The 27119-nt window shown below is 45.6% G+C and overlaps 1 protein-coding gene across 3 annotated transcripts in view; it reads right to left on the bottom strand.

Moving 5' to 3' along the window:
- The window catches only part of FGF12 (fibroblast growth factor 12), a 215558-nt gene that overhangs the window by 110224 nt on the left and 78215 nt on the right, over positions 1-27119 (bottom strand). Inside the window, exon 1 of one of the 3 annotated variants that reach the window (XM_030280801.4) lies at positions 25951-26098. The exons of the other annotated variants lie outside the window; for them this stretch is intronic. Within the exon in view, the coding sequence (XP_030136661.1) occupies positions 25951-26038 (88 nt within the window). The 5' untranslated portion in view covers positions 26039-26098. Of the gene's footprint in view, positions 1-25950; positions 26099-27119 lie in introns of those variants that run through there. 3 annotated transcript variants of the gene reach the window in all.

The raw sequence follows: 27119 nt of genomic DNA, 5'->3' as shown, positions 1-27119 counted from the left end.
TTGTGAGCCTTCCCTGGAGGAAAGCTAGCACAGACACATCCCTGGGGGCAGATGGATTTCAGGGTGGGATTTTTCACGCAATGCAGGCAAGAGGGGCTGATGGAGAGGCCCCAGCTTTCCCCATGCTTGCACAGATGGAGCTGTCAGGAAGGGCTCCCTTTCAGAAGGGACGACACTCTCCAGCTGCCACCTCTGACAGTTCCCCTCTGCTTGCAGCTCAGCTTCTCTGCACCTCGAGCAGAGGCCCCAGCAGACCTCGCTTCCCCTGGGAGGCCACACGGAGAGAGCTTGGCACAGATGCTGCAGAGCAGCCTTGGCCCCCCAGCCACTCTTGCCTCCTCACCAGCTCTCCCGGTGTGTTTACAGGATCCCTGGATTCGCACTGCAATCAATGACAAGGTTGCCACCTTGCTTCACCAGGACTTTGTTTTTCAAACCCACAATCCTTCTGTCCCCAGAACTTTGAGCTCAGCAGCCCAGAGGCAGAGGAGATGGAGGTGCCATCAGGCAAGAAGTGGGGACCCACTAATCCCACCCAAGCCCACACTTCCCCAGGGCTGCACCAACAAAACCATTTTCACTGGCAAGAGACTCATAGGCATCACAGAAGCCCTGTCTTTCCAGTGTGCAAAACAGGGATTAATCCTGCAGCTTCCATTCCACTCTGGGGAAACACCAGGGCTTCACAAAGATGTTTCTCACTCAGATCCTTTTCCATCTTGAGTAAATAAGTGAGGAATACAACTACAGCAGCATGACTAGAGTGACTGTGCCTCACAGGGTTATAGGATTACAGCTCTCAGCACACGCAATTTCAGAAAATTTCCAGGCTTTTTTTACAGCTGTGAGTAGAGTGAAAAATAGTAAAATACAGTATCACATCAAGTTGTCTTCTTTTCCTACAATGAAACGTTAAGAAATGGAAAACAATATTGGGGTCACAGAACTATTTTATTTTACTTTAAATTAATCTTGTTTCTTTCCTACATTATTTAACCATTGAATGGTTAGTCTTAAGGAAACCTCAGAAGGTTGTAAACTTTCCCCTATTTTTGGGTGGTGGTGGGGAATTACAAAATACCTTGGAATATGTCTCTCATGGAAAAAATTGGAAATGCAATTAGATAAAGACTTGGAAGAAGGTAAAGCTCCTCAGGCTATTAATTTATTTTTTGGGGAAGTGGGGTTTTCCAAAATTGGGAAAATATCCTACTTTGCCTTTAAATCCAACATTGATTTTTGTTTGAGGGCATCCTGGTCACTGCTGCACCTAGGCCAAAGCTTTCCCAGTTTTGTTTCCAAGGGTCTGTGGATTAGAACAAGCCTATTTTTTTTTATTTTCTGCATGTGGAATAGTTTTGATAAGATTGGAAAGGACTCAATGAACCCCTGTTATAAGAGACTGACACACAACAGAAGGGGACAACAGTGGAATATGGAAAGTGGAAAGGGTGAGCACTGCCACGCAAGGTGACCAGACCACACGAGAGCTGCTGCTGAAACTGAGACACAATACAAGAATCACCAATGAAATGAGGAAATAAACCAAGTTTGAGTTTCTTTTCATCAAGTTCCGATGCTGTCCCTTGGGGCTGAGCATCTACGTTGAGGCACAGTAAGTGACACCCTCTGCAGGAACGTGCGCTCTGTGCTGTAAGAGACGCGGGAGGTTCTCAACCAAACCCGCAGGGATTTAAGAAAATTAGGATAAAATTAACTGTCTGCTTAAATCAGTCCAGACCGAAATTTACACGGGAAGGACACCGCTACCGACTCCTTTTCTTTATTTCCGTCATTTTCGAGGCCGGCGAGCGCTCGGCCCGAAGGCCCCGAGCAGGCGCGGCCCTCACGGCCCGGCGGCCGCGGAGCGGCAGCGCCGCCCAGCGGTGCCCGAGCCGCCTGCACCCCTCCTGCCGCCCCGGAGGAGCGGGAAAAACGGGGGGAAAACGAAACAAAACACACAAAAAACCCAAAGAAAAATAAATTAAAGAAAGGTAAGAGCGGAAAGGAAAATATATAAAAGAAAGGAAGAAAAAGGAAGGGAAAAAGGGAGGAACAAAGAGGAAAAGGGAGAAACAAAGAGGAGGGAAACGGAAGGAAAAGGGATAGAAAAAGGGAAGAAAAAAAGGGAAGAAAAAGGGAAGAAAAAAAGAGAAGAAAAAAGGATGGAAAAAAGAAGTAAAAATAGGAAGGAAAAGAAGAAATACGGGGGGAAAGGGGGAGAAGAAATAAAGGGGAAAGAAAAAGGGGGAAGGGAGGGAAAGAGTCACAAAATAGGGGGGAAGGAAAGGTGAAGGAAAAGAGAAGGGAAATAAATGAAAAATCAAACCTTAGAGTATAAACACGGAGGAAATTTTCTTACAAGGACCTGAAAGGTGTGTATGAATAAAGCAGGACTTCTGCACACAGCAGCCCTGTCACAGGCACAGTGGGAGCGCTCCCCTTGTGCTGAGCCGGGCACCTCTCCGCCGCCTGCAGGGCAGCGAGCTGCGGCTCCGCACGCACCAAAGCTGCCCCGGGAGATTGTACCAGGGGCCGGGACTCGCTGCAGGCTCAGCTGGAGGGAAATGCAGCTGCTGGCAGCCCGAGATACTCCTCTGAACACCAGCGTTTAGAAGCAGGGGGCCGGACCCGCCGGGACAGCTCCCACCCGCCGCCCGCAGATACGCAGCGTCAGACGCCTCTGTGCGACAAAACAGCGACAACTGGTCGGGCTCAAGGGTGGGCTCGCTGCCCAACAGAAATGTGAAATACGTAATTTCGGCTCGCGAAAATACGGCGTGGCCTAGAAACGGGCGAAAGGAGAAGGATGCTCAGCGCTCGGAGAGGAGGGGCGGAGGGGCCGCTCCGCAGGCGCGCTGTGTCCCCGCGGCAGCACCGCCACCTGGCGCTCGGGGACACGGACACGGACACGGCCCCTGCCCGCCCAGCCGGGCCCTTTCCAAAGGCAAAGGTTTCTCCTGCTGTACCTTGCCCGGGGCACAGCTTGCTCCCAGTGAAATGTGGCATCTCTGCGTTCTTCTTAGCAGGGCTTTCCCCTCCATGTCACACGCCTTCCCACGCGTGGCAGCTCTGCGACAGAAGCGCAGGTGCCCTGTGCTGCAGATGACAGGTTAATGAAATCATCTGTTTCATCATCTCCCCATTAAAAAAAAAATAAAAAAAATCTGCATGCAGTTTGACAAGTCCGTTGTATTTGTGACATTTTACAGTCCTAGTTTAAAAAAAAACAAACTTAGAAGAACTGAAAAGAAAGAAAATTTATTTCTCTGCAGGTCAAAAGCTTGCCTGTTTTTTTATTCACAAAGCTTTATTCTAAGTCTTATTAACAAGTTAAAAACAGTGTATTTTTTTCTGTTGGAGTTTTGGACTAAGTGTGACAAATCTCGTTCCTTCCCTCCAAACTTTTTGGCACTGCACAAACCCCCAGATATGTTGTTGTCCCAGTGCTAAATTAAACTGCCTTTCGCTTTGCACCTTGCAGCCTTTGTGCTCTGTACCTAGCAAATCCAAGTGCTAGAATTGCTTGCTGATAAATGTAAAGGTCTATAACTGACACTGGAAATGCCCACTTGCTTCCACATATCTTGCTCTGCTTTAAAGATCTCAAAAATCGGAGTGCAGGTAAGGTCACCTTCACTCCCTGCTGAAAATGCAACCAGCACCAGGGCAGAACAAATCACCTGTATAACAGCTCAGAGCAGCACCCCGCAGTGTGCCTGCCACGCTGGCCAGGGGACAGCACTGCAAAGGAGATGGGGACTTTAAAGCAGCCAGAGGCAGCCAAGTCAGAAGCTGACCAGAGCCTTGGAGTGGGCATAATTAAACACCTTGGCCTTGGTCTACAGGTAATGAGAGAGAACAGATGGGTTCAGTGCCTCTTTCCACCCCTTACACACTTCCTTCCCCTCCTGCCTGGTCCTGGTCACTGCGAGCCAGAATTCACTCAGAAGCAGGAGGCAGCTGCCTAAACCTGGACCTGCAGTTTTTTCACACACAGTATTTACAAGGGAGGCAGCTTTTGCCTCTTTGCCATCTGTTTTAGCACAGTCATTCTATATAGAGGTGAGAGATGGGAAGCTTAGGTTCTGCACCTAAGCAGCCTTAATATACATTCAGCAAAATCTGGGGAGCATCTCTGGATATACTGCCAAGTTATAAGGGACACCAATCACACCGATGTACTAATGCACCAGCTGTGGATATTAGCACCTGCAGGGTAATGCAGGTGCACAGATTACAAAGAAAAACATTTGCTAACTAGCTTGGCCTTAGCTGTACTGCTTGTTCATTTGTCTGCAAGCAAGTTGTGTTCATTTGTCTACTCCTAGATCTGTTATTCATAGCTATTTGTTTATGTTTCCTTGAGCAGTTCTCGCTCTGCCAGTCATGCAAGCCCAACATTTGTAATTTCTCCTATAAAATAGGAAATTAACGTAGGAAAGAGGCTGCTGCATACAGCTTTCCACCACAGCATTTATGTCAAGCACTGTATTCCATTTTAACGGAATAAAATGGTCTTTGCTGTACTTGGCTAGTTGCTCACCTGGGAAAAGGAAATTTCCATGATTCCCTTGGTCCCACATCCTGACCCCACAGCAAGAACTGAGAATATAACAGGTGCAAATCTCTGAAGTTGTTCTCTTTTTTTCTCCCCTCAGGAAACAGATCTATTCAGTATTAGTTTCTTCAGTATTTGAAGATGATCTTTAAAACTTGCAGAAAATGAACAGAAAAAAACCTCACAAATGCAGCTATTCCTGTCTGAATACCCACTTTTCCTACTCAGAGAAAGGTGTTGGGTATTGCTTTAGCTCACCACAGAACAAGTACTGCCAAGCCTCAGTTTAAATGAGCTTGTGTTGCAAAAAGCAATGCCTTTACTACTATCTGCTTTCTGACTGGCAAATGCATTAGAAAGTGAGAATGTAGCAGTCACTCATATCTCTGCCCTATTTAAATAAATCTTTGAGGTTACCTTGCCCAAGAAAATCACACTGATAGAGCCTGTTACTTCTAATGCATCACTGTTTTCTCTCCTGGGTACTATTTTGCTTCCCAGTATAGCCTGTTTATACAATAAGGCATTTCCTACCCTGGGAAACAGCCTTTGCAGTGCCATTGATCACAGAAAATAATAAGTACACACAGGATACTGCAAAGTCTCAGTGGGCCAACACCAAGCTCTCCTCTTAGCAATTGTTCCAGTAGGTTTTGTTTTAAACAAGGTGTCAGAACAGCCAGAACAGCCTCCTATGTATCTGCAGCACAGCCCTGGGCAGCACAGATATAAGATTAACTCCATTTGGAAAAAAAATACTCAAAAAGAACACTATTAGTGTTCTACCTTGTTACTTATGCTAGAAGAAGAAAAAGCTTTCTATAGGATAGTTGTATTTTAGAAGAGTCTTCCCATTTTCTTGGTACTAATTACAAAGCATTCCCAGCCAACGCCTGTTACGCCAATGTGAACAACATCATGAAGTGCAGCTGCTTTTTGCTGGAGCTGAACCCTGACTCAGGCACATGATATCCCACCAAAAGCAAGATGTGCAAATGCTGTTCCTACTCATGCTGAAATCTGGGCAGTCACCTCAGGCTCAGAGAGGGGCTGCCAGCAGCAAGCCACCCCCACTCACCTTTCTGCTGCTGCTGCTGTGTCTGGTGCGGCAGCCCCAGTGCCGTGAGCTCCTGTGCACTCGCCTGGGACCAGCGACAGCCCCGGCACCCAGCCTGCAGCTGGGCACAGCCCCCTGTGCCAGTGTCACCTCAGCAGCAGGACTTAGGCACAACTCAAACCAGCTTTCCTAGGACTCATTCAGGTGGGAAACACAGCCCTACCTTTTAGCACCATCTTGAATACATGCTGGCTGTGGGGTTCCTGCTCCTCCTCTCACCTTACAATACCTGAGCTGATGGTTTCTGTCTCACAGCAGGGAAAAACATGTCCTGCAGAGCAATAAACCCCTGGTTCATCTGTGTACCTGCACAGCTGGAAAAACATGGGTCCAGGACCAGCTTTGCTTTTTGCAACACAGTGCAGCAACCCATGCAGGCTCTGGAGGGCTCCCTGGAGGTTCATGCTCTGTGCTCCTTGCCTCTGTGAGCTCATGGCAGGCTGGCATAGTGCTCCAGCTCCCCCCAGTGCTGCCTCCTCTGTGGTGAGTGGGGTGCTGGCCTGGCATGAGCTGCCAGTGTACCAGGCTCTTGGGCGGCTCTGAACCCATGTTTCAGCATGGAGCAAGCCCCTGTCTCACCTCCACACTTGTTTTCCTGCTGTCTCACAGGCCCTTTCTTGCAGCCAGTGAAAATTCAAAATTACTCTCAGTGAATAATTAATTGTCCTCATCCTGAATCATCTTTAATGAATGAAAAGGCTGGAAACCTGCTGGGCAAGTACATGTCTCCCTGATTGGAGCACAGATGTGCATTTTGTATTTCTGCACATGCTCCTTGGTAGAGATTCTGTGGCTGCAGGTTGAAATCCCTGTGCATTATCTCCTCTTGGGACCCAGAAACCTAAAAATGCTGCAGAAGAAATGTTCGTTTTCACTGAAGATGTCATATGCATCACAAACTAGGCACAGAGAATGCATTTACCTGTAGAAAAGGCATTTTTGAGATGGGGGCAGAGAAAACAATCTAAAGAAAGAAAACAGGCCGAGCTTGGCAGATATATTAAGTGACTTCTGTTTCAGCACAGGTATTTGTGCTGAGCCACATGCCCATTTTCAGGGCACCCAGGGAGAGGGGACTCTCAGCCACCCACCAGCTGCCATCACTGCACTGGTTCTGCAAAAGAGGGCTAATCTGTCCCTGCCACCAACGCTGCGGAGTGCATGGCCCATTTATCCCTGCCCAGGCTGCTGCAGCGCTGCCAGCTCTGCTGGGAATTTGGCCGCAGACTGAGAGAGTCTGAGGCTTAGGCAAGGGCTCTTGAGGGGTTCCAAACCTGTGCAACATTCTAGCAGAAGCAAGCGTTCCAAGGGGAGCAATGAATTTCTTTGCATCTTTAAAAAATGAGATACTAATTTGAGCAGCAAAATCTGCCTTTAGGAGCTCACTTTCCATGCCCAGTGCTGGGCTTTGTGGGTGGTGGCAGCAGCCCCAGAGGCTGTAGGGGCAGAGGACAAACCCACTCCAGTTCCCACCCACGTGCAGCTCCCTGCAGCCCCTGGAAGCATCGAGGGGATGCTGTGGCTCCTCATTAAACTAGGGTAAGGAAGGAAAGGCCTTGAGCACAATTACCTTAATGAAGCTGGCAGCTCTGCATGCTAACAGCACCCGACGCCTGGGGTTTCAGGCACAGCTGCACAAACACTACCAAAAGCACTTCCAGACCCCTGTAAAAGCATAAGCACACAGCAAAGCAAATACCTGCCTGAAAGGAGCCTGGATACCCACGCTGCAGAGCAGGTGGTGAGTTCGTCTCTTAATTAAGCATATGTTCGTGGAAAGCATCTGTGCACTCTGTGAGAAACCTTAGTCTTTCCCTGCTTCTGCAGAAAGTGGCTGTCCCTGCCAGCAGCTGCCTTCCAGCTGGGTAATGATGTGGGTGGCATTGGCCTTAATGCCCACGGGGGATCTGCGTGGTGCTGGCAGACACAGCACAGACAGCAGTCAGAAGGTGATTGCTGCATTTCTTTTTCAATTTCTGGCCTTCAGAAAACACCAGTGACTTGCAGGTGATGAAAAACCGCAAACTACAGCTGAAAAAGCACAGTGACTGTTCTGGAGAGCAGAGAGAAAAAGAACACGTGTTCTGCCTGGCACACATCTTTTGGACAGGGATTTCGTTTGTGTGGCGCGGGGCTGCAGGTCAGGCTGGCGAGCCCAAGTAGCGCTGTGACATATGGCAAGGAATGTTTTAGAGCCATGGCTGCTCCCACCCTGCTCAGACCCCGTTTGCTGGCGGGAGGTGAGAAGGCTGCTCCTGCATGGGCTGAGTTCGATCTACTGCCTCGCTGCAGGATTTTCTGGTTTGTTATGGAAATATACCAGGACACATTCAAGTTCAGTCTGGCTGTCACAGGACATTCTTCAAAGCTGGCTTCATAGGCTTCTCTTTCCTGATCATCACAAGAATTCACTGCAAATACTCCCCACATGCATCTCTGCTCCCCATATTGTATGTGCTTTCATTCCCTACACTGATATGTAGATATTTCACAATGTCAGGAAAAGCAAAAAGAGCACAGAATTTTGCACAAGTGATTCATTCTGATAAACACACAAAGCACTCTAACAGGGATCACAAAATTACATAAAAATGCTCTTTTCAGTTCTTTATTTTGTTTCACTCCATGCATATTACAGTACAAACAAAAACCAACAAGTAAATAAAAGGTGGAAAACAAAAAAAAAAAATTTAAGGCTGTGAATGCCTCCAAGTGTATCTGTCAGTCTGTATCACTAATTTTCAAGCTTGCTGAGGGTTATCATTAAAGGAAAAGGCCTACACATGTGTCTAAACGAGGCTGTAATTTGTAAAACTATCTAGCAGATTTGGATATGTATCTCTTGCAAGTTCCAAGAATAAATAGAAACTGAAATACAGTAAAGAAACAGTAACCCCAAAGTTAAGAATATTTTATAGAACAGAATTTGGCCACACTTTTCTGTCATGTGAAAATATCTGACATTCCCTTCAAGTGGTAGAAGCTGGGCATGTCAGGGGCTTGGCTGAAAATAGCTGGGTGCTCAAAATTTTTCTATTCTAGGGATGATCACATTAACTGGGAGAATACTAACTATAGTCCAAGACTATATACACACAATACAAGTACTCCTTGTGTTTCTTATGGGATGTAAGTTTACCTGGAAAGTCCCATGGAATATGGGTTGAGATGGAGTATTACTGAACCTAACTGAAGGTATATTTGAGCTATTGGCAGGCACATCTAACTATGATCTATTTATTTTGAACGACAAAAATAGCAGAAAAAAAAAAACCACAACAAAATGCTTGAACTGCAGAATCATTTATACCAGCACACTGGCTGCTCTGCGTATGTGCTTATGTGACAAACATACCAACACTTTTACTGCTGCTGGACCTAGCTAGATTAAAGAAAATCTGCAAATCTCTGCTCTGCAAATCCTCAGATTCACTACAAACATCCTAAATGGAAAAAAAGTAGAGTATTACTACAAGAAAAGTGGGTAGAGGTACCAGTCCAGTGATTGCTAATGCACACTGCAAGAGGCAGCATCACTAAGGGGGATGTATCTCACCCAAAAAGGGGACAGAGGTGACACAGAGCCCTAAGCTGGAGCTCCAAGCTCTGCAGTGTGAAGGACTTGTCAGGTCTGAGTGTCTGAGACTCCAAGGAGGCTGTCACTGCTGGCCTATGATCACCCAAAGCAGCATAATGCCACAAGACTTAGATGTGCAACCACCACAACTGATAGGGCAACAGCAAAGCCTCTCTTGTAACCACAAGGGTGTCACACTGTGTCACGAAATAACTCACAGAAGCAGGTTAGATGCAAAAGGAAAGAAAAAGAACCCAAAAAGGTCAACTTTATTTCCTGACTCCGGTATATATACAATAGCAAAAGTGACAGTGGATTGGAGGGTGAAACTGCCACCTCTCCAACCACACTGGTCAAACGAATAGTCTATCAATTCTCTCTACCCAGGCTTATGACATAGCCAGACAGAACTCACACCAGGCACTACAGGCACTGGGAACACATGAGCAAATATATGAACAAATACATGCACACTCACCTGCCATTCATTTCCTGACAGAGTGCAATATGTAAAGTGCCACTGCTCCTACATCCTCAAACATTTATGGAAAGGCTTTTTCCATCAGTAAAAATGCACCCACATTCTGCCAGAGGAGAATTAGATGTAAAAAATACCCTGTGGAAGATCCTTTTTTCAGAAGAAATGTCACATTTTCCCCAACAGATCAAGATGTTGATCCCTTTTGCTTATTTAGGAAGTTATGTTGTCATAGGGGAAAAGCCAAACCCAAACTGAAATGTTGACTTCTCCCAGCTCTCCCCACTGCATCACACACTAGGGCAGCCATTTCTGAAGAACTTTTTGAATCTTTAGGAGCAAAGCCAGAGAGCAGCCCCCATGCCCTGCAGACTGCTGGCCTCTAATTATTTAGTGGATTATCTCTTTATGATTAAAGGATTTTGGCTCATGTTCAGAGATGTTACAGTCATTCCCACGAGGGGTCCTGTTTACTAAGCTACATCAGCAATTGATGCAAGTGCAAATGCTTGGAGAAAGAGGGACTAGACACTTATTTGGGTTTGGTCCAGTATATTTCTGTGAAAAGCTGCCAGGCCATGGTGGGTTTAGGCATAGGTTGGCCACAAAATAAAGGAGAAGCACTCACGGACTTGTATTTTACCTCATTTGCATTTGTTTCCTGAACAATATGAAAAAAAAAGAAAAAGCCATGTCCAGAAGGGGTATAAGAAATAATTGATTCTAACAAAGTCATAGAACTGTAGAGTATTTTCAGTTTGAAGGGACCCATAGGAATCATTGATTCAAGTCCTCAGGGACCTTCAGGTAGAAGCAAAGGCAAAAACATATATTTGTACTTCTATTGCATCTTTTCTTAACTCAGCAGCTGTTCCATATAAATATTTATCCTACAACTCGGGCTGCTGTGGAAGAATACAATAAAACACCACTTAATGAATTCACTTTAAATTAAAATCAAACAGCATGCTTTCAGTCTTGTCAGAGCCCAGGGGTTTTCTTTGCAAGGCACAGGTCATGTGGGCAGGAGGAAGAGAGCTCTCATGCTCCAGAGCACCCATCTTCCTGGCTAACACTTTTCCAGCCCTAATGGGATGGGATTCATAGCACTGCGTGCCCTGAGCTTAAAAATAACCACTGAAGGTGGTTAGAAAGATTTATGCCTTTCAGCAAGTATCTTGCTTCCTTCCAGCCTGTGTATGAGCCATCTCCTGACACAGCACAGAAACATGTTTATTTTAGGAACAGAGTGTCGTCACCCTTTTCACAAGGGCCATCCTAAATCTGATGAGGTGCCCTTACCATTTGTCTCAAATTCCAGGCTGATCATGCAGTCCCAGTGGCCAGAAAGCTTCAGGTTGCCAGTCTGGCCAGGTCTCTATAGCCCACTGCTGGGTGTAGGCTGGGATTTTGCTGGGATAACTACACTGCAGGGGAAAGTGCAGAGACAGGTAAGTGACCTTGGTTTGCTTCACCATGTGGCCAAATGAAGCTACTTGTGAGAGCCTCCACCTGGCACTTTGCATTTGTAACTATTTTGCCCTTCCAGGGGGCAGACAGAATTCCCTTTAAGATTCAGGCTGCGTGCTGGTGAGCACTCCGAATGTGTGAGAACTTGCATTTCCAATGAAAATGCCTGAGTCACTGTTTTATCAGGTGCTGAATAAGAACAAATTTCTTTTTTTCATGCCTATAATTATATGTTTGGAAGGGGCTGGAGCAGCTCTCAGAATGAGGAGGGAAGATGCTTGAGTGAGCTATGCTAATGGAGAGGGCCTTTGGTTGGACAGAGCAGGGGGAAGAGCAGTGCTAGGGCCAGAAGAAACTGATGCTCCCTGGCAAAAGATGTTCTGCTTGTTCCTTTCCAAAGCTCTCCCTCACAGCACAATAAATGTTTGTGCTTTGGGAAGGATCAGAAAGACTGGGCAGGAAAAAACCCAAAGGTTTTGATTGGCTTGGGGGACTTTTTGGAAAGGATGCTACATTCCTTTAATTAAATGAGTCTCAACCCCAGGAACAAGCAAGTACAAACAAGAACCATCTTCCCCACTTAAATTCATTAACTTTCCAGCATTTCCTAGCTAGCAGACAAGCCAGGATTGACATATTTAATGTCTCATCCCTAGAAATTCTTTTTTCTCAACAAGAAGATAGAGCACAGAAGAAAAGAACAAAATACACTGCCAGTATCATTCCTGACATATTGTTGTATCTGGGCTTTTGTTCTTGGCAGTTCAGTGCCTGCCACATGACCCACCAGGCAGCTGTCAATACTGGGAAAATTGAGTTTACTCTTAATGAAAGGCCACGGGCAATAAGCAATCAGGCAGTATGTTCTCTCCATCCCATCATTAATGAGCCGGGGGATATTTATCTTCTGTACACTGCCATGGCTCTCCCACCTCTGCAGCTGCAGGGCTGAGTCACAATCCAGACTGGAAGGTACACCTAATCTTTAGATCTGACTTAGCTGTACCTCAGGATGGAGAACATTTCAGGAGCAATGAACTCGATGTGAATGTCACCAGCAGTGAGGCAGCGCCCATTGCTTCAAACCCAGGTGTGTGTGAGTAGCTCTAAACAGCTCCACCCATTCCCCTCACTGCCTCAGGCTACACCTTTTTTGCTGATTCCCTCCCTACAACAGCAGCACTTGTGTAGCCACATGATGACTCGAGTATGGCTGGTTTGATTAAAAGCAATTAATTTTTAAAATACCAATAATAAGAATAGGTTAGTTTCCCACTGACTTAATCCCCAGCACCAGCACTGGGAGGAAATAGGAGTATTGCCCCCAGAGGTTGGGTTCACAAACTCATTCCCTTCTCTTACCCATCAGTGAAGCCACTGAGAAACTGCAGCCTTGATACCAGGCTCCTAAAAAGGACTCCGAATCAGCTCAAAGATGTCTTGAGCTGACATGCCCTTTAAATCCCTAACCTGAACCAGGTTTCTCAGCTTCAGTGAAGGGAATACTCTAGAGACTCATCTATCTTACCTTTTTAATTCATCACGTGTTTAAAACAAAGCAAAATGAAACAATTCCACCTTGTCACCAATAAATGTCCCTTGTGAGCACAGGTTTCCTCAGGAGGGAGTAAGAGAGCTGACAGATGAGAGCTGTAAGCCCTTGTGCACACCTGGAAACTACTTAAATATTACTGTGGCCACGTAAGGGCTGCCAGTGACATCTGACTCTCTAAATTGCAAGATCAACAACTTAGATGAAAGAACCTCTTCTGTGTTGCATCAAGTGGGCTTGAGAAGGAAGCAGAGGGAATAATCATTCTCAGCCTTTTGACAAACACCTGAAGGTGGAGAGGTAAGAGATGGAAGGATATCAATAAACATATTACCAAGTTAAACTTCCATGGGTAATATTTAGACATCATAGAAGTTGGCACCTTAAGGAGGAGAGAGAAAAAACAGATCAGAAAAAGATGTAAGTCTCCAACAGTCTGTTCTCAGATGGCCATTTCCAGTGGCAATCACACTAATTGCACACACAAATTAGGCAAATGATCATGAATGTATTTTTCAAAATCAAGCCCCATTTATGTTAGTCTCACAAGAATTTCCAATCAACAGTTTTCAATTGCAAATACAGAACAGTTTAGTCATCAAAAAGTGAAAGTATGAAGAATGTACTGAACACGAAAGGAAAACAATCTCTTCCCTTTCTTTCCCATATTTCTGTAACCAATTCCTTCTGAACATTTAAAAGAACATTTTCTATTGACACAAGACATAAAAATACTTTGATTTAATGAGCTCTGCTCATCTTAAAATTACAGAGATAAAAATGTAAATGTAATGCACAATACAGTATTTCAAGTAGCTTTGAGGGGGTTATTAGCAAAGTATGAACATGGCTATCAATCATCAGACATGCTGACTGATACTAATGTTCTTCATAGGAATGTAAATAATTGTTTCAAAGCATAATATGCCCCTTCATCATTAAAATAACTTAGATGTTATAATTCACCTAGCTTGAGCAATGAAAATACAATCAGCTTTCTTTCTCTGAATAAGCACAGTTTTAGCAAATCACTTAAGCACTGGCTTAAAATTAACTAGCTGATTGAGGTCACAGCCCACTTTGCCTATGCGGTAGCACACTGCTGCAGGTAGTGTAGAGAGGATAGGCAAACCCCAAACAACAGTGAAAAAAACCCTTTTTCTTCTGAAATTACCTCCTGAGATACCACCATTAACCTTTAGTGTGCAGAAGCTGTTAACTCTGAGCCCTTTAGAGAGCCCTCGGTGCTGTTGCTGATTCAGCATTAGAAACCTTCACTGAGCAAGGCTGTCTTTGGAGGAATGGATCCATCACTGAGCTATTCCAGCTGCTGGCTGGCACTTGCTAATGCTGCAGGCCTTGGCTTACCAGGTCATGCTTAACCCTTAGAAAGCAATTGCCTTCATCTGTTTCTCTTAATGGGAAGCCAGCATATTCTCCCTGGCAAGCTGCACTCCTACTGAACATTAAATACTTTTACATGAGAAATTTGTAATGCATGTGCTTTTAATGGGAGCTTACTGAATGGCTGGGGGTCTCAAATGCCTCTTAAAGCAAAAATGAGCAATTTCAACTGTACTCTAAAATTCTCATGGTGCATTTTTTCTTAAATTCCTAAAATCTTACCCCCTTTCCCCAGTCACAGTGTACAGACAGAGTAATATTAAACAGGTTTGAAACTTATAGTTCTTCAGTTGTCACACAGGTCCTAGATTAGTCACATAGGTACTTTGCAAAGAAGGCAGCATTGTCTCCACACTACAGGCAGGCGATAAGGCAGAGGAAGGTGTGGTGGAACCCAGGGTGGAGTTATGTGCAGGTACCCTCCAGCATAAGTGTCAGACTGAGCAACTCTCCCTGGCTTCCCCTACACTCGGTGGAGATCTTGCCAACGCAATCAATGGAGTTTAAGCTTCAGCTCATCTCACCATGCAGACATATAATAAAACAGGAATTGGATTTCCAGGTCCTTGTGGGTCCCTTCTAAATCAGGATATGCTATGAAAGAAGCTCAGTTCCACCCCAGGTATCCTGGTTTCTCTCCTCTGGATGTGAGGGGCAGCATCTCATATCAGAGGGGACCAGCTCCCCTACTCTTGCTCTGGTCCATGGGCAGCCAGCTGCCAGCACAGCTCATCAGGCAGAACGGAGCTCAAAGCATCCCAAAGCTGAAGTCGTGTCTCAAGGTGATCCCCCACGCCTCATCACACCCAGCGCTTCCAGCACGGCCATCCTCATCTCCTGACACAGCTAAACGGCTCACTGAGGCTGTGCCCACCCACAGCTTGAGATGCCACTTTGATCACAAGCTTGTAGGGACTGACAGCTACAGAACTCATCATTTGGCCATAACAGCCTACTCACCAGCCTGCTTTCCTTTCTGTACCCCACATGACAACTGCTGTCTCTCCAGCTGAATTGACCCCATTGCTTTTGAACCCCTGGGCATAAAGAAAAGCAATGCCCTACTTGAGGCAAGTGTGTGATGTTGTGCTCCTCTCATTGCAACAAGCATTTACTAGAACTGGGAATGATTTAGAGAGAGGCAGCAGTAAGATCCAAGACTCTTCAAACTGTGAGAGACAGTTTAGCAGGAGTATGCTTGTGGTCTCTGCAATCACAAGTAGCATGAGAGGAGGATGGAGTCTGTTATTTGCTGTCTCGTTCAGTACAGGTATCTGGAAAGCACCAACCCAAGCTATCAGGAATCAAGTTCAAAACAGAGGAAAAGAAAGGCTTCTTCATGTAACAGGTCTGGGGAAATCCTTTCCACAGGACACTATGATGCTAAAAATATACGTGAACTCAAGAGGAGACTGGTGAAGTACACAAAGGAAACATCCACTGAGAACTCTTACGTACATTGAACCATGTCTGACTCAGATAATTTTCTAAGCTGAAAATAGCTAGCAGCTGGGAGAGCATTTGGGGGACAGATCAGATTTTCTTACTTTTTCCTATTTGATGTGGATGGAGAAAGGTTATTGGACTAGATGGACACTTTATTCTGGCCCAGATTAATTGCTCTCGCATTTTTCTGTTAATCAATGCTACTTCCCTATAGCTTTCTATTGGTGACTTTTTCCCAGTGAAGATCTGTCTCTAAACACAACACCATTGTGGATAAAGCAGAGATGAAGTAAGGAGCAAGACATATTGGCTCTTAGTCTCAAAGCTTAACGAGTGATTATAGAAGTGCTAAAACAGATGACTGTCCTTTGGCAGTTAGTGGGGCAACATGTGCTCACTGAGTAACAAGCACATCATTCCTCTAACGTTTAATCCCAGCAGCATTTTACCAGCCAAATGAACAACATTCCCATAAATAATAGAGATTCAATTCCTTTCTCTCCTCCCCAGCACTATGCTGTCCTCCCCTTCTACAGACCAGGAGCAAAGAAGCATCAGGGAAAATCTAGTGAGTCTGAGACTTGTAGTGAGTCTGGAGCTCACATGAGTGAGCAGGGCAACAAGAGAGAAAGAGAAGGGATGCCTTTGGGCTGAGTGAGCAGGATTTACCAGTCCTTTGACCCTGGTCTGGGTGGGAATTGGACCCATAAGTATCTTCCCAGCACACTTCAGGGCACTGCATTTCTCTTTCTACACCCTGCCAGTCCATTGTCAAAACCTGATTTTCTTATTGAAACATTTTTTTTCAGTGGCCATGCACATAAGCAATAAACTCTTCCCACTGAGTAGACGCAGCCTTATGCCAGGACAACCCTTAGCACAGTCCCCAGGAGGTACCTATGGCTATTTCACAAAGCAGTGTGCCTATCTGGATCTTTCTGCTGGTTTGGAGTTAGTTTTTTTCTCACTACTAACAAAGAAAAGCCTCTGGTTTGGATATTTTTATATTTAGCAGACTGTCATTTAGAAAGTGTATTGCCTGACCTTCCCTGGGAGGTGGGAGCATCCCTTGCCAAACAGCATGTTAGACAGAGAAGTATTGACCCAAAGGGCACGAGCTGTGGATGAGCAGGAGAGAAGCTCTCATGGGAGCACTCTCAGCAAGATCCACTTGCCAGAAATGCCAAACAAGTGTGAAATTCATTCACTAAAGTGTTTCCTCAGGAAAAGACATGCTCCCATTTAATTGCCCTCCTTATTCACGATTCACACACCATCTGAACAAATTTGATTGTTCTAACTCTGACCTTTTCTAACCTCAAAAACAAACCCCAGACCACCCTAAAATGCAATCACATCACCTTCTCAGCCAAGGTGCTGTAAACGAGCTGCAGGGCAAAAACGGATCTCCAGTGAGATGTTTTAAGATGTGTGTCAGCCATTTAGCAGGGAAGGTGGGGCAGGAAAAGTGCATTTCATTGCTAAGCAGCCTGCAAGCATCTGGGAGCATGATTTATATTCCCACAACTGTCGCTTCAGGTTAAGGGTGAGCCCAGTAAAGGATTTATCACAGAAACTCCAGCAAACACAGAAACAGAGGAAAAAGCAAACCAGGTTTCTTTGTCTTAACCATTAAAGGTAAATTAGAGTTATTAGAGAGGAACACCCAAGCACAGCTACAGAACATTAAACCATATGTGAATATTTATATACATATTTTTCTGATCAACCAACTGAATATTTACAAAGATTATACCCTGCTTGCACTGAGCATAAATACCTGGGGAAATCAGCCTTTCAAAAACAACACCTAAGAGTCCCTCCAGCCTCACAAATATACCACCCAGGATATGCCTATGCTATTGCTGAACTGAAGCAGCAGGGAAAAAAAGGGCTTGGGCACACAGAACTGAGAGCAAAGGGAACACCACGCACTGGGACACAGGAGAGGGGTCTGCACTTGAATTTCACTGCTGCCATTCAACATAGGCTCACATGCCCCTCTCTCCACCACCAAAATGCCACAGAAGAGGATAAACAATGGCAACGCTAAGTCGCAGGAACTCAGAAAAGGAGTGGCAGCACGTTGGCTGTCCAGTCCCACCAGCAGTAGAATCATTATTTTCTTTGGTTTGGTTTTCATGTCACATTGCAACAAAAGAGGAAATCCAGAGCTTGAGAAGGAACTTGCAGCGTGGAGGACATTGCAATACTGTTCCAGTGGTTATCTGTAGACACACCAACGTCATAGAGAGGCCTGAGGATTGTGGAGTGTCATGGACACATTTGATCCTTGTGCTTTTTCATTTTGAATGCTCTGTACATGTCCAGCTTCATCCTCAGCTCCATAAGGAAGATTGCGTTGCCTGCCCCTCCCTCCAGACATATTTTGGATTCTCCCAGCAGACTTCCCCCCCCTGAAAATCAGTAATGCAGAGGAGGGGACACCAGATTGGGTACTCCTGTCCACAAAGCAGACATAGCATGTATAACTACATTTTAAAACCAGTTTCACTAGAAGTTGCCCTTTCTCTGTTCCGTTTTTTCGGTGCTCTCAGCTCCTTATTCCACTCCCATGCTCATGTAGGCCTCCCACTCTGTCCATGTCTTTTCCACCCACTGTATGTTGAAGTTTTGAATTTTAGTCACTTTTATATGCTTCTGTATGCCCACACACATGCATTTTCCTACTTCTGGACCTTTCCTCTGCAGGACCCAGCATTTCCTCTGCATCCCACCCACAGTCCCTACACGTACACTTGCATGGTCCACAGCACATCAAAGAAGTCCATTTCAGAAGACAACCTGGAACAAGGGCTAAAAGTTGGGAACAAATTGACTGTTTGTCACAATCACAGCACAAAGCAGGGTCTTTTTTTTCTCTCAATATTTTGTCCTATCTCCCCACGGACGAGTAACTTCAGCAAGTGGCATCAGGTGTAGGACCCTGCACTCCACACATCAAAGACTCCTGACCTACAGCAAATGGATGCCCCAGCTAGTCCCACATGCAGCTGTGGCTTCATTAAAACACTTCCTGAGAAACCAGCAAGGTAAACAGAAGAAGAGACAGCAGAAACTGCCCACCTCAGCTCTGCCAGAGCCAAACAATGACTTCAGTCAAGTTGCCTCATCCTACTGTACTTACTGTTGCCCTCCCCTTGCCTTGGCAGCACAAAGCAAACTGATTAGGACTGAGCAGCAACTGCTGGGCCATGCACAAGTGACTTTTCAAGTGAACAAATGGCTGTGAGTGCATTTCAAAAGCAGGAGGAGAACACTAATAAGGAAACAATTATTTCATTTTTTTAAAAACAGATTTCTTTCCTATTCTTTCCTCTTATCTGGAACAAACAAAGCTTTGAGGGAACAAATACAATTCCAGAGATAATCCACGCTTTGGATCCTGGAAGCATTTGGTACCAACTTCTGGAAAACAAAACAATGATAATGACTCACGCTGGGCCTGGGGGTGGCTCATCACAAATTTAGCAGCAGCTTCCATGCTCCCAGCTGAGATTGGCTTTGCTGGGTTGTTTTCACAGATCCCCAGGACTGCAATTTAGAACATGCAAATCGGCCCAGCAGCCAATTGCAGCCACCATGCTAGAAAGGCATAAACATGCCATTTAGAAAAATGCTTTGCCATACAAAACATGATTACCTCCTTCCATGCCATTTCAGGCTATAGGAAGAAACACTATTTTTATTATTAAACATTACACATCTCTTTTCCTCCAAGGGGAAGAAGAATTATTTAAAGGCCTATTAATCAAACATTTATTCACACAATTGAAAGCTTTGCTCACTACCATTGCATCTGGTATCCATTACAAGCATCCCCTGTACTAGACACTTTACGAGGCTACAGCTCAATTCTGTACCCAGTTTTGGGCTCCTGACTTCAAGAAAGACACTGAGGTGATCCATCCAGCTCCAGAACAGAGTTGGGGAAGAGTTTAGAGAACAAGTCCTGTGAGGAGTGGCTGAGGGAACTGGGAGTGTTTAACCTGGAGAAAGGGAGAATCAGAGGGGACCTTATTTCTCTCTACAACTCCCTGACAGAAAGAGTTGCTAAGCATTAGAAAAGGCTGCCCAGGGAAGTGGCAGAGTCACCATCCCTTGAGGTATTTAAGACATGCAGATGTGGCACTTAGTGGTGAATTTGGCAGTGCTGGGTTAACAGTTGTACTCAATAATCTTAGAGGTCTTTTACAACTGAAAAATTCTATATTCTACAAGAAATCTTATCTAGTTTTCAGACTATGACGAACTTCTGATTATATACGTACAACCTGGACTAAAAAATTTAAAAGTAGCATCAGTTTGGTAAAAAATTAAACAGGTTACTTCTGGAAAGCAGCAGAAAGGGAAGACAAGTGGCTTGGTTTTGAGACAAAGTTCAGTGAGCCAGAAGTAGATCGCTCTCACAAACAAAGCAGGAAGATTTCAATTTCTTTAATGAACAGGGCTTTGCATCTGGGAACTGATGGCTGTGAAATACCTCCAAAGGGATTTGCTGGAAACAGAAAACAAGCCTACTGTCAATGCTCTTTGGACAGGACAAACAAAAAGAATTTTAGGGATGATACATACCACTCATCTCATAGTTCAGTAATGGTTCTGGTTGGGACTAGGTGCATGAATAGAGTTAAATACGCACTCAGATGGTTCAGTGAGCTGAGACTGTCTCCGGAAATACTCCTTGGTCTTCAATGGACATGACCTGAGGACAGTCACACAGCTCTTAAGCTGAAAGCATCTGCTCCGAAAGTCATCAACTTTAAACATCTCCCTTTGACCCTGGATTCTTTAGTTACACTTCAAGTGGAAAATTAGCAACACAGGATTTTATACACACAGTCGTTCCGGAAAACCAATGGAAAAGCTGAAAAAATATTTCATTATATTGTTAGCTAACACTTCCCATAAATGTTTGAGTTTCTAATGCATCACAATTGTACACCTCAGACACCTCTTACTCTTTTCTTGGCTGAGACTGGGAAGTGAAGGAAGTTAAGCTTTATTCCTTTGCAAAACCATGCAAACATTTAGGTGAGAAGTGCCATAAACCAGCCAACCTCTGCTTCAGAGTACTCTTTATCATCCTGATTACAGATACTTAAGAAAATTCAAATTACTCTTATTTTGCTTGTATTTGCTCATTCACAGAAAGTAAAACATTTTTCAAATATGATTCAGTATCAGTGATGGTCTGGTAGGACCCAGACAAGTTTCAATACTCAGAAGACTGAGTGAAGATCCAGCAGTTCCAGGAGCTCAGCTCTGTAACCTCAGACATCTGGCTGACAGGTCTGCATTGCTAAGCCACTTTACACCCAGGGAGTTCCTGGACCTGCATTCCTTTTGAAGATTTATTAAACAGTTTGTTGCAAACTGAAAAATAAAATCCTGCATGGTATGAAAAACTTTCCTTTACGTAACTACACAGAACTTGCTGCAAGCGCTTAAAAAGGTTATGTGTATATAACTACGTTCATTATCATTTGTATCTCTGGAATTTTTGTATGATAGAAACCAAGTAATTTTACCAAATAAAAATCCTAAAAAAATTCATAATTTTCAGAACAGATTTTTTTACAAAGATTCAGAAGCACTATGGGCTTCCAGGAGAGATGCTTAGCCAATGTCTGCATGAGAGGGTTACTTCAGAATAAAGGAAAGTGTGGATTTAAAATGCTATAGCTATTCTTGAATAATACCCCAGAGGAGTGCTCCTGTTACAATAAAAAGAGTTTTCAGAGTTTTGTTTAATTCATTTCCCAGGTGAATTAAACTAAATCAGACAAAGGTATTCTTTCCACTAGCATATGAGTGTCAACAATAGGCATTATCCCAGAACAGCACAGGTACTTAACTTCCACTGGTCAGCAAAGGTTACTTTTCCAAAAACAGAAAATAGGAAGAGGGAGCCTGAACAAAATATGTGCTGTAACAGTGGCAGAGAATGGCAGGCCAGACACCTGGTATGGGAAGGAAAATGTACTGATGACCCCCAGTCTGATCCCAGAGCTTCTCAGCCTTGTGACCCACTCCCAGCTCCAGCTCAGCAGCACTAAGCCACCATCTCCCAGCAGCAATGCACATCCATACTCTGAGCTGCCACAGATCAAAGCCTCTCTGTGCTCCCTGAACTCAGCAAGGAACTCCAGGTTTTGCTATCTGTCACTTACATACACAGAGCTGTTGCTTCCAGTAATTTGAAGCTGAACTGTGCAGTATTTGCTGTACACTGTAACTTACTGTTTGCTTGAATAAACCGCAGTGGGAAAATTTTCAAGAACTAGTGTGTATGTAAATAAAATGTAGATGGATGCATAGATGACTGCACAAGCAAACAATGGAGTGCCTGTTCTGCTCGTAAGCCAAATGCTATTCTTGAATATGGAATTGTACCTCCTATGTGTATGATTCCATTTGCATCTAAAGATGTCTTGCACATGCAGACACGTTATGACAGTGCCCTAAATAGTCTCAGGGAAAATGGAAAGATGTACATGGGCAGCAACAGACTAGCTAATTAATGGCAGAGGCACAGCCTGACCCTGCCTACCTAGTCAGAATGCTTGGTCCTGTTGCCTCAAATATCAAACTTTGTGTTGTGATGCCTGGAGAAATATGAAGACTTACTGTGCCAGACATCATTTTAATTTGCCATAAAGCCAGCATCAATCAGTATATTTCCAGGAGCATCTCCAAATTTCACCAGTATGAGACTCCCATGGAAGCCAAGTTCAGGATTTACTTTCAATATGAGCTTAATTTGTACTGAAGACATCAATTTGCAAAATAGGAACTTAAACTGAGAAGTACTCTTGTGAATGTTTGATAATAGAACAGGCTCTGGATACAACTAAACCTCTACTACTGAAAATAAAGCTGAAAATGCATTGATGCTGAATGCTGTTGCTGGTCGATGTGAGAAGTAGCTGTGGTTTTAGCAATGATGCATCCCACAGGAGAATCTGCACAGGAGCCAAGGGGAGGACAGGCATGAGACAGAACACTCATAGAGCCAAGTAAGAAATCCTTATGGAAGAAGACTAAAACACACTCACTAGCAGAAATCTCCATGCTTCTACTATACAGTCTATGGGTACAGGGCCTTTTACATCAAAGCGGTGGCAAACCTGGTACAGGTCACCCAAAATAGTTTTTCACAGTTACAATAACAATGCAGTCATTATTTAATTTTTATCTTGAACTTAACAGTGTAGTAGCTATCTATTTCATAATTTTGGCTAGGAAGCCAAAAGCAAAAATAATCTGGATGGCAAACCACATCTCCTAAGCAAAGGGGGAAAGAGTGTTAGCAGAGAAAATAATTAAAGAAAAAAACACTTAACAAAATTAACTGTGGTTGTACCATCACAACAGGAAATATCTCTGCGTGTGCAATACAATCAGTCAGCTTGCAAACTCTGAAGCTAAGATAACAAGTGAAACACCTGAAAGATGATACAGGATGTTGCTGTGCTAAAATACTAGTAAAGAAATTCGCAAAGGAAGAGGAAAAATCTCTTACTCTGCATTGTTATGAATTACTTGTACTTTTGTGCTGGCTTGGAGACCCATTAAGCCCCATTTTGCGAGGTGCTGTTCAAAAAACCACAGCCTGCCGCTAAGACAAGGTCTGCACACCTCGGAAGTGGAGAATAAGGAAACAACAGGCTAGAGTTAGCTAAAGTAAAGAGGTGAGAGGTCTTTGCATAACAATAAAAAAATATTGCAAACATTTTTGCTAACATCACAATAGAGTTATACAGTACTATACAACTACCTTCAATATTTCACTGTTTCTCTTTGAAGCGTGCATTAGCTTTTGTCAGAATCAGGAGTGGTCTAAGGCTCTGAGTCAGCACAACACACAAATATGAATCTGACTTTAAATGTGCGCTTACATCCTTATGAGTTGTTTGCATTAAAGAAAACATAGATATGAGGAAGGCAAAAGGTTTGGTCACCCTGTCAGAATAACTTCAGATCAGAGGATCAAGGACACATAAGTAGCTCACAACATTCTGTGCCACCGCTGCTGTAGTCGATGTTTCCACAGTCCTTCCACTCCCATAATTCTATAATCATTCTGCTGGTTTACATCTCTGACTGGCTTGGCCCCACAGAACCATGCTGGGCACAGCACTACGCCTTTAGGGTTGTTGCCAAAGTATACACCTGTCTCTTGGGGCATGCTCAGCTTATGAAGAAGTTAGCAAGGAGATTTATCCTCCAGCAGGCCCAACCCACAGTGACCCTTTTATAGGTGTAAACTTATTTTTACTGCGCATTTTTCAAGAACATAAACCCCAACCTTAACAGAAAATGAAAAAACACAGCCGAGGAGAGGGAATGGATTTTAGCATGCTGATTCAAAGCAACAGACCCCATCTGGAGTGGTCAGGCTCAGAGTGACATGGGGTTAGTACCTGGAAAATAAGCTCAGTTGGAGATCATTCCCATAGACTGTCTCCTTACAGCACAACATAAAATACAAAGACTACGCGAAGTTCAGTATCATTTCTCAGAACAGCGGATGTAAGAAAAGACTCAGGCACCACATATGCATCAAGCACACTCCAGCACAGGATCCACCTGTAAAGGCAAACCAACTCAGCCAGGAAACTAGTAGGACACTACAGTTTACTATATATACAGTAAGTATAGTATCTTATACTAGATAGCAAACTATCTAGTTCACTAAAGTTACAGCCTAGCATCCCCCATGGCCTGAGCACACCCCACTTTTACCAGTAGCTCATTGTTTTCTTTACTGCTCTTCCAAAAGACACAAACCAAACATTCACACATAGCACTATGATGAAAACTCCATTATAGCTTTTCACTGAAAAGAGACCAGTGTCTGTACTGCTTCCACAAGCAATCACAATTTATGCTATTTATTTATCATATTGTTCTTCAAATCAGGGCAGAACATGCTTTGAAGGGAGTCCAGCATTCTCTCCTAAAGATTCCTCTGTAGCCATGAGGTTGTCACAGACAGCAACTTGCACACAAGAGTGTCATTGGAGGGAAGAGGCTATTGAGGCATAAACGGGTGGCTATAACCATTAACAGCTTTTCCTTAGCAAGGCCATAAGGGAATCCAGGCTACCTCAGCAACAGTGTTCCCCTAAGAACAGCCTTACTCTTCAAGAGAACACCATTTGCACTGGAGGCATGGGTATTTTTCTCTTCTAGGACCAAGATCTCACAAAAAAAACCCAACACAAGCATTAGGAAGAAATACTCTAAAAGACACGCTCATAAGCATCCAATTAGTAGCTTGTACAGATTTTAATAACAACAATAAAACAGGATTTCATTCCATAGGCATTTATCCAGTGTTCTAGAGAGAGAATTCTGATTCATGGAAGAAACGTGTAGCACAGAAGAAATTGTAGAAATACCACTTTAAAAGCTGCAACAAGATCGTTCTAAAACTCAGAGGTAGTGCCACACCAAACCAAGGCACTCGTGCACTTATTCCCCTCTTCTAGAAGAACTCAGGAGAAGTGTTTAGGATCACCAATATTGTTCAGAAATTCACCCCACTGCACTTTTTCCCATCCTAGTGAAATGCTATCCCCAACAGGGTAGGAGCTGAGAGAGGAGTTGGGAGTCTCCTCAGGCACCCCATCAGGAGCAGGCAGGGATTTCTCTTTGCTTCTAAGTGCATTGCCATTCAAAAACTCATTCAGCACCCTTCAGCACAAAATGACTGCGACATTACTACTACCAGAAGCACAAAGTATAGAAAGCTCTCACAGAGAGGCCAGCCCTAGAGTTGTGTGGGACCATAGGCACTCTGGAGAAGGCTATCCCCATAATGGCCAGGTGGTAACAGAAGGCACAGTTGGGGGTTCCAGGTGGAATGAGAAATACAGGGGTCCCATATGAAGAAAAATGTCCTGAGTGGGCTGCAGGTGGGATGGGAAACAATAACGAGGGTCACGTGTGAGGTAGGAATCTATGTGAGGACAAAGGACACACGTGGGGGTTCAGTGTGGGTGGGGGCTCCAGGCAGGGTCAAGCACAGGGTGGGGTGGGGGCCAGGCCTGGGGCAGAGGGGGCCGGGCTGGGTGGGGATGCTGGGGGCGGAGGGGAGCCGGCTGTGGGGATGCCGAACGAGGGGCGCTCGGTCCCGCGATGCGCGGCGGGGTCAGCACCGCGGACAGCGCCCGGCCCGGCCCTGCCCGGCCCGGCCACCTGTGCGCGGCGCCGGCGAGCCGGGGGCGCGGGGAGGGGGCGAGGAAACGGGGCCAGCCCGGGCCGAGCGGCGGCGGGCGGGGAGCCAGGGCGGGGGACAAGGACGCGCGCTCCCCACCTGGGCTGTGGCTGGATCTCAGGCGCCTTCCACAGAGACACTGCAGCATATGCGAGCCTTTCTCCAGGAGAAGCCCGAGAATCCTCATGGATTTCACTTTGTGGCGCCCTCCCGCTCCTCGGAAAAGGGACCGGCCCCGGAGCGGCCGGCTCTCAGCGGCGGGGCGCCGGGCCCCCGCGCCGCCAAACTTGCCGGCCCATCCCGGGGCAGGCAGGGGGACCCCGCCGCCACTTCTCGGGACTTGTCCCCGGCGGAGGGCCGGCCGTGCCGGGGAGCGGGGCGGGCTGGCTGGAAGGACGTCAAGCCCTAGAAACACGCGCGGCCGGCTCCCAGCCCTGCCCCCTGCCGGCACAGCCCCCGCCGGGCCGGGCCGGGCCGGGCCGAGCCGCCGGGACCCTCCGCTCCTCCGGCCGGGCTCTGCCGCTTTCCCCCCGCCACCGCGGGCCGGTCCCGTTCCGCGAGTCCCGGCGGGCAGGGAGGAAGGGATGGAGGGCGGAGACAGCCCCGCCGCCCGCCCCACCGCAGGGTCGGTGCCCGCGGGTGCCCAGCGGCAGAAGGCGCCGTGTGCGGGGCACCGAGCGCGGCCCCGCAGCCCCCGGGGCTGGAACCGCGGGGCCCGCAGCGTGGCCGGGAAGAAGAGACACCTCTGGTCTTAAATCAGCGCTGGGTGCGGGTGCCCAGACGGGGCTGCTCCTTTAAGAGCACGCTGGAAACGAGGGAGCCTCCGTCTTTCCACCTACCCCAGGCACCAGCTTCCTGCAAAGGGCGCTCCATTGAAACTAAAAGGACCTTATCTTTTACCTGTTTTTAAACTATCGCTGTTACAGCGCTGAGGACTCAAGTCTCAGTGTTGGCGCTGCACTGAGAAAGGTAGGACACATATCCCACATGGTAAGGGAAACTAACTAGAATTGTCTCCAATTCATGAAATTACACAAAACTCACAACACAAGGCTAGAAAGCACAGCAGCACAGAAAAAAACTCTTTCAACAAAACAGTACTGTCGTATACAGAAGCTGTTCAGAAGAACTCTTTCACCTGAGTAATAGTGCACTAAAAAGCAACTCCCTCCAGGGGTAAATAGGAACCCAGCACAAGGGTGAGTTTTTAGCTGAGTTACCTTGTGCTCAAGCAGGGTTCCCTACTCACACACCACCTTTCAAAGCCT

This window comes from Taeniopygia guttata, chromosome 9 (genome assembly GCF_048771995.1).
Source record: "Taeniopygia guttata chromosome 9, bTaeGut7.mat, whole genome shotgun sequence".
Taxonomy (NCBI): Eukaryota; Metazoa; Chordata; class Aves; order Passeriformes; family Estrildidae; genus Taeniopygia; species Taeniopygia guttata.
Note: the sequence above shows the minus strand (reverse complement) of the source record. Positions and strands in the feature narration are given on the sequence as shown.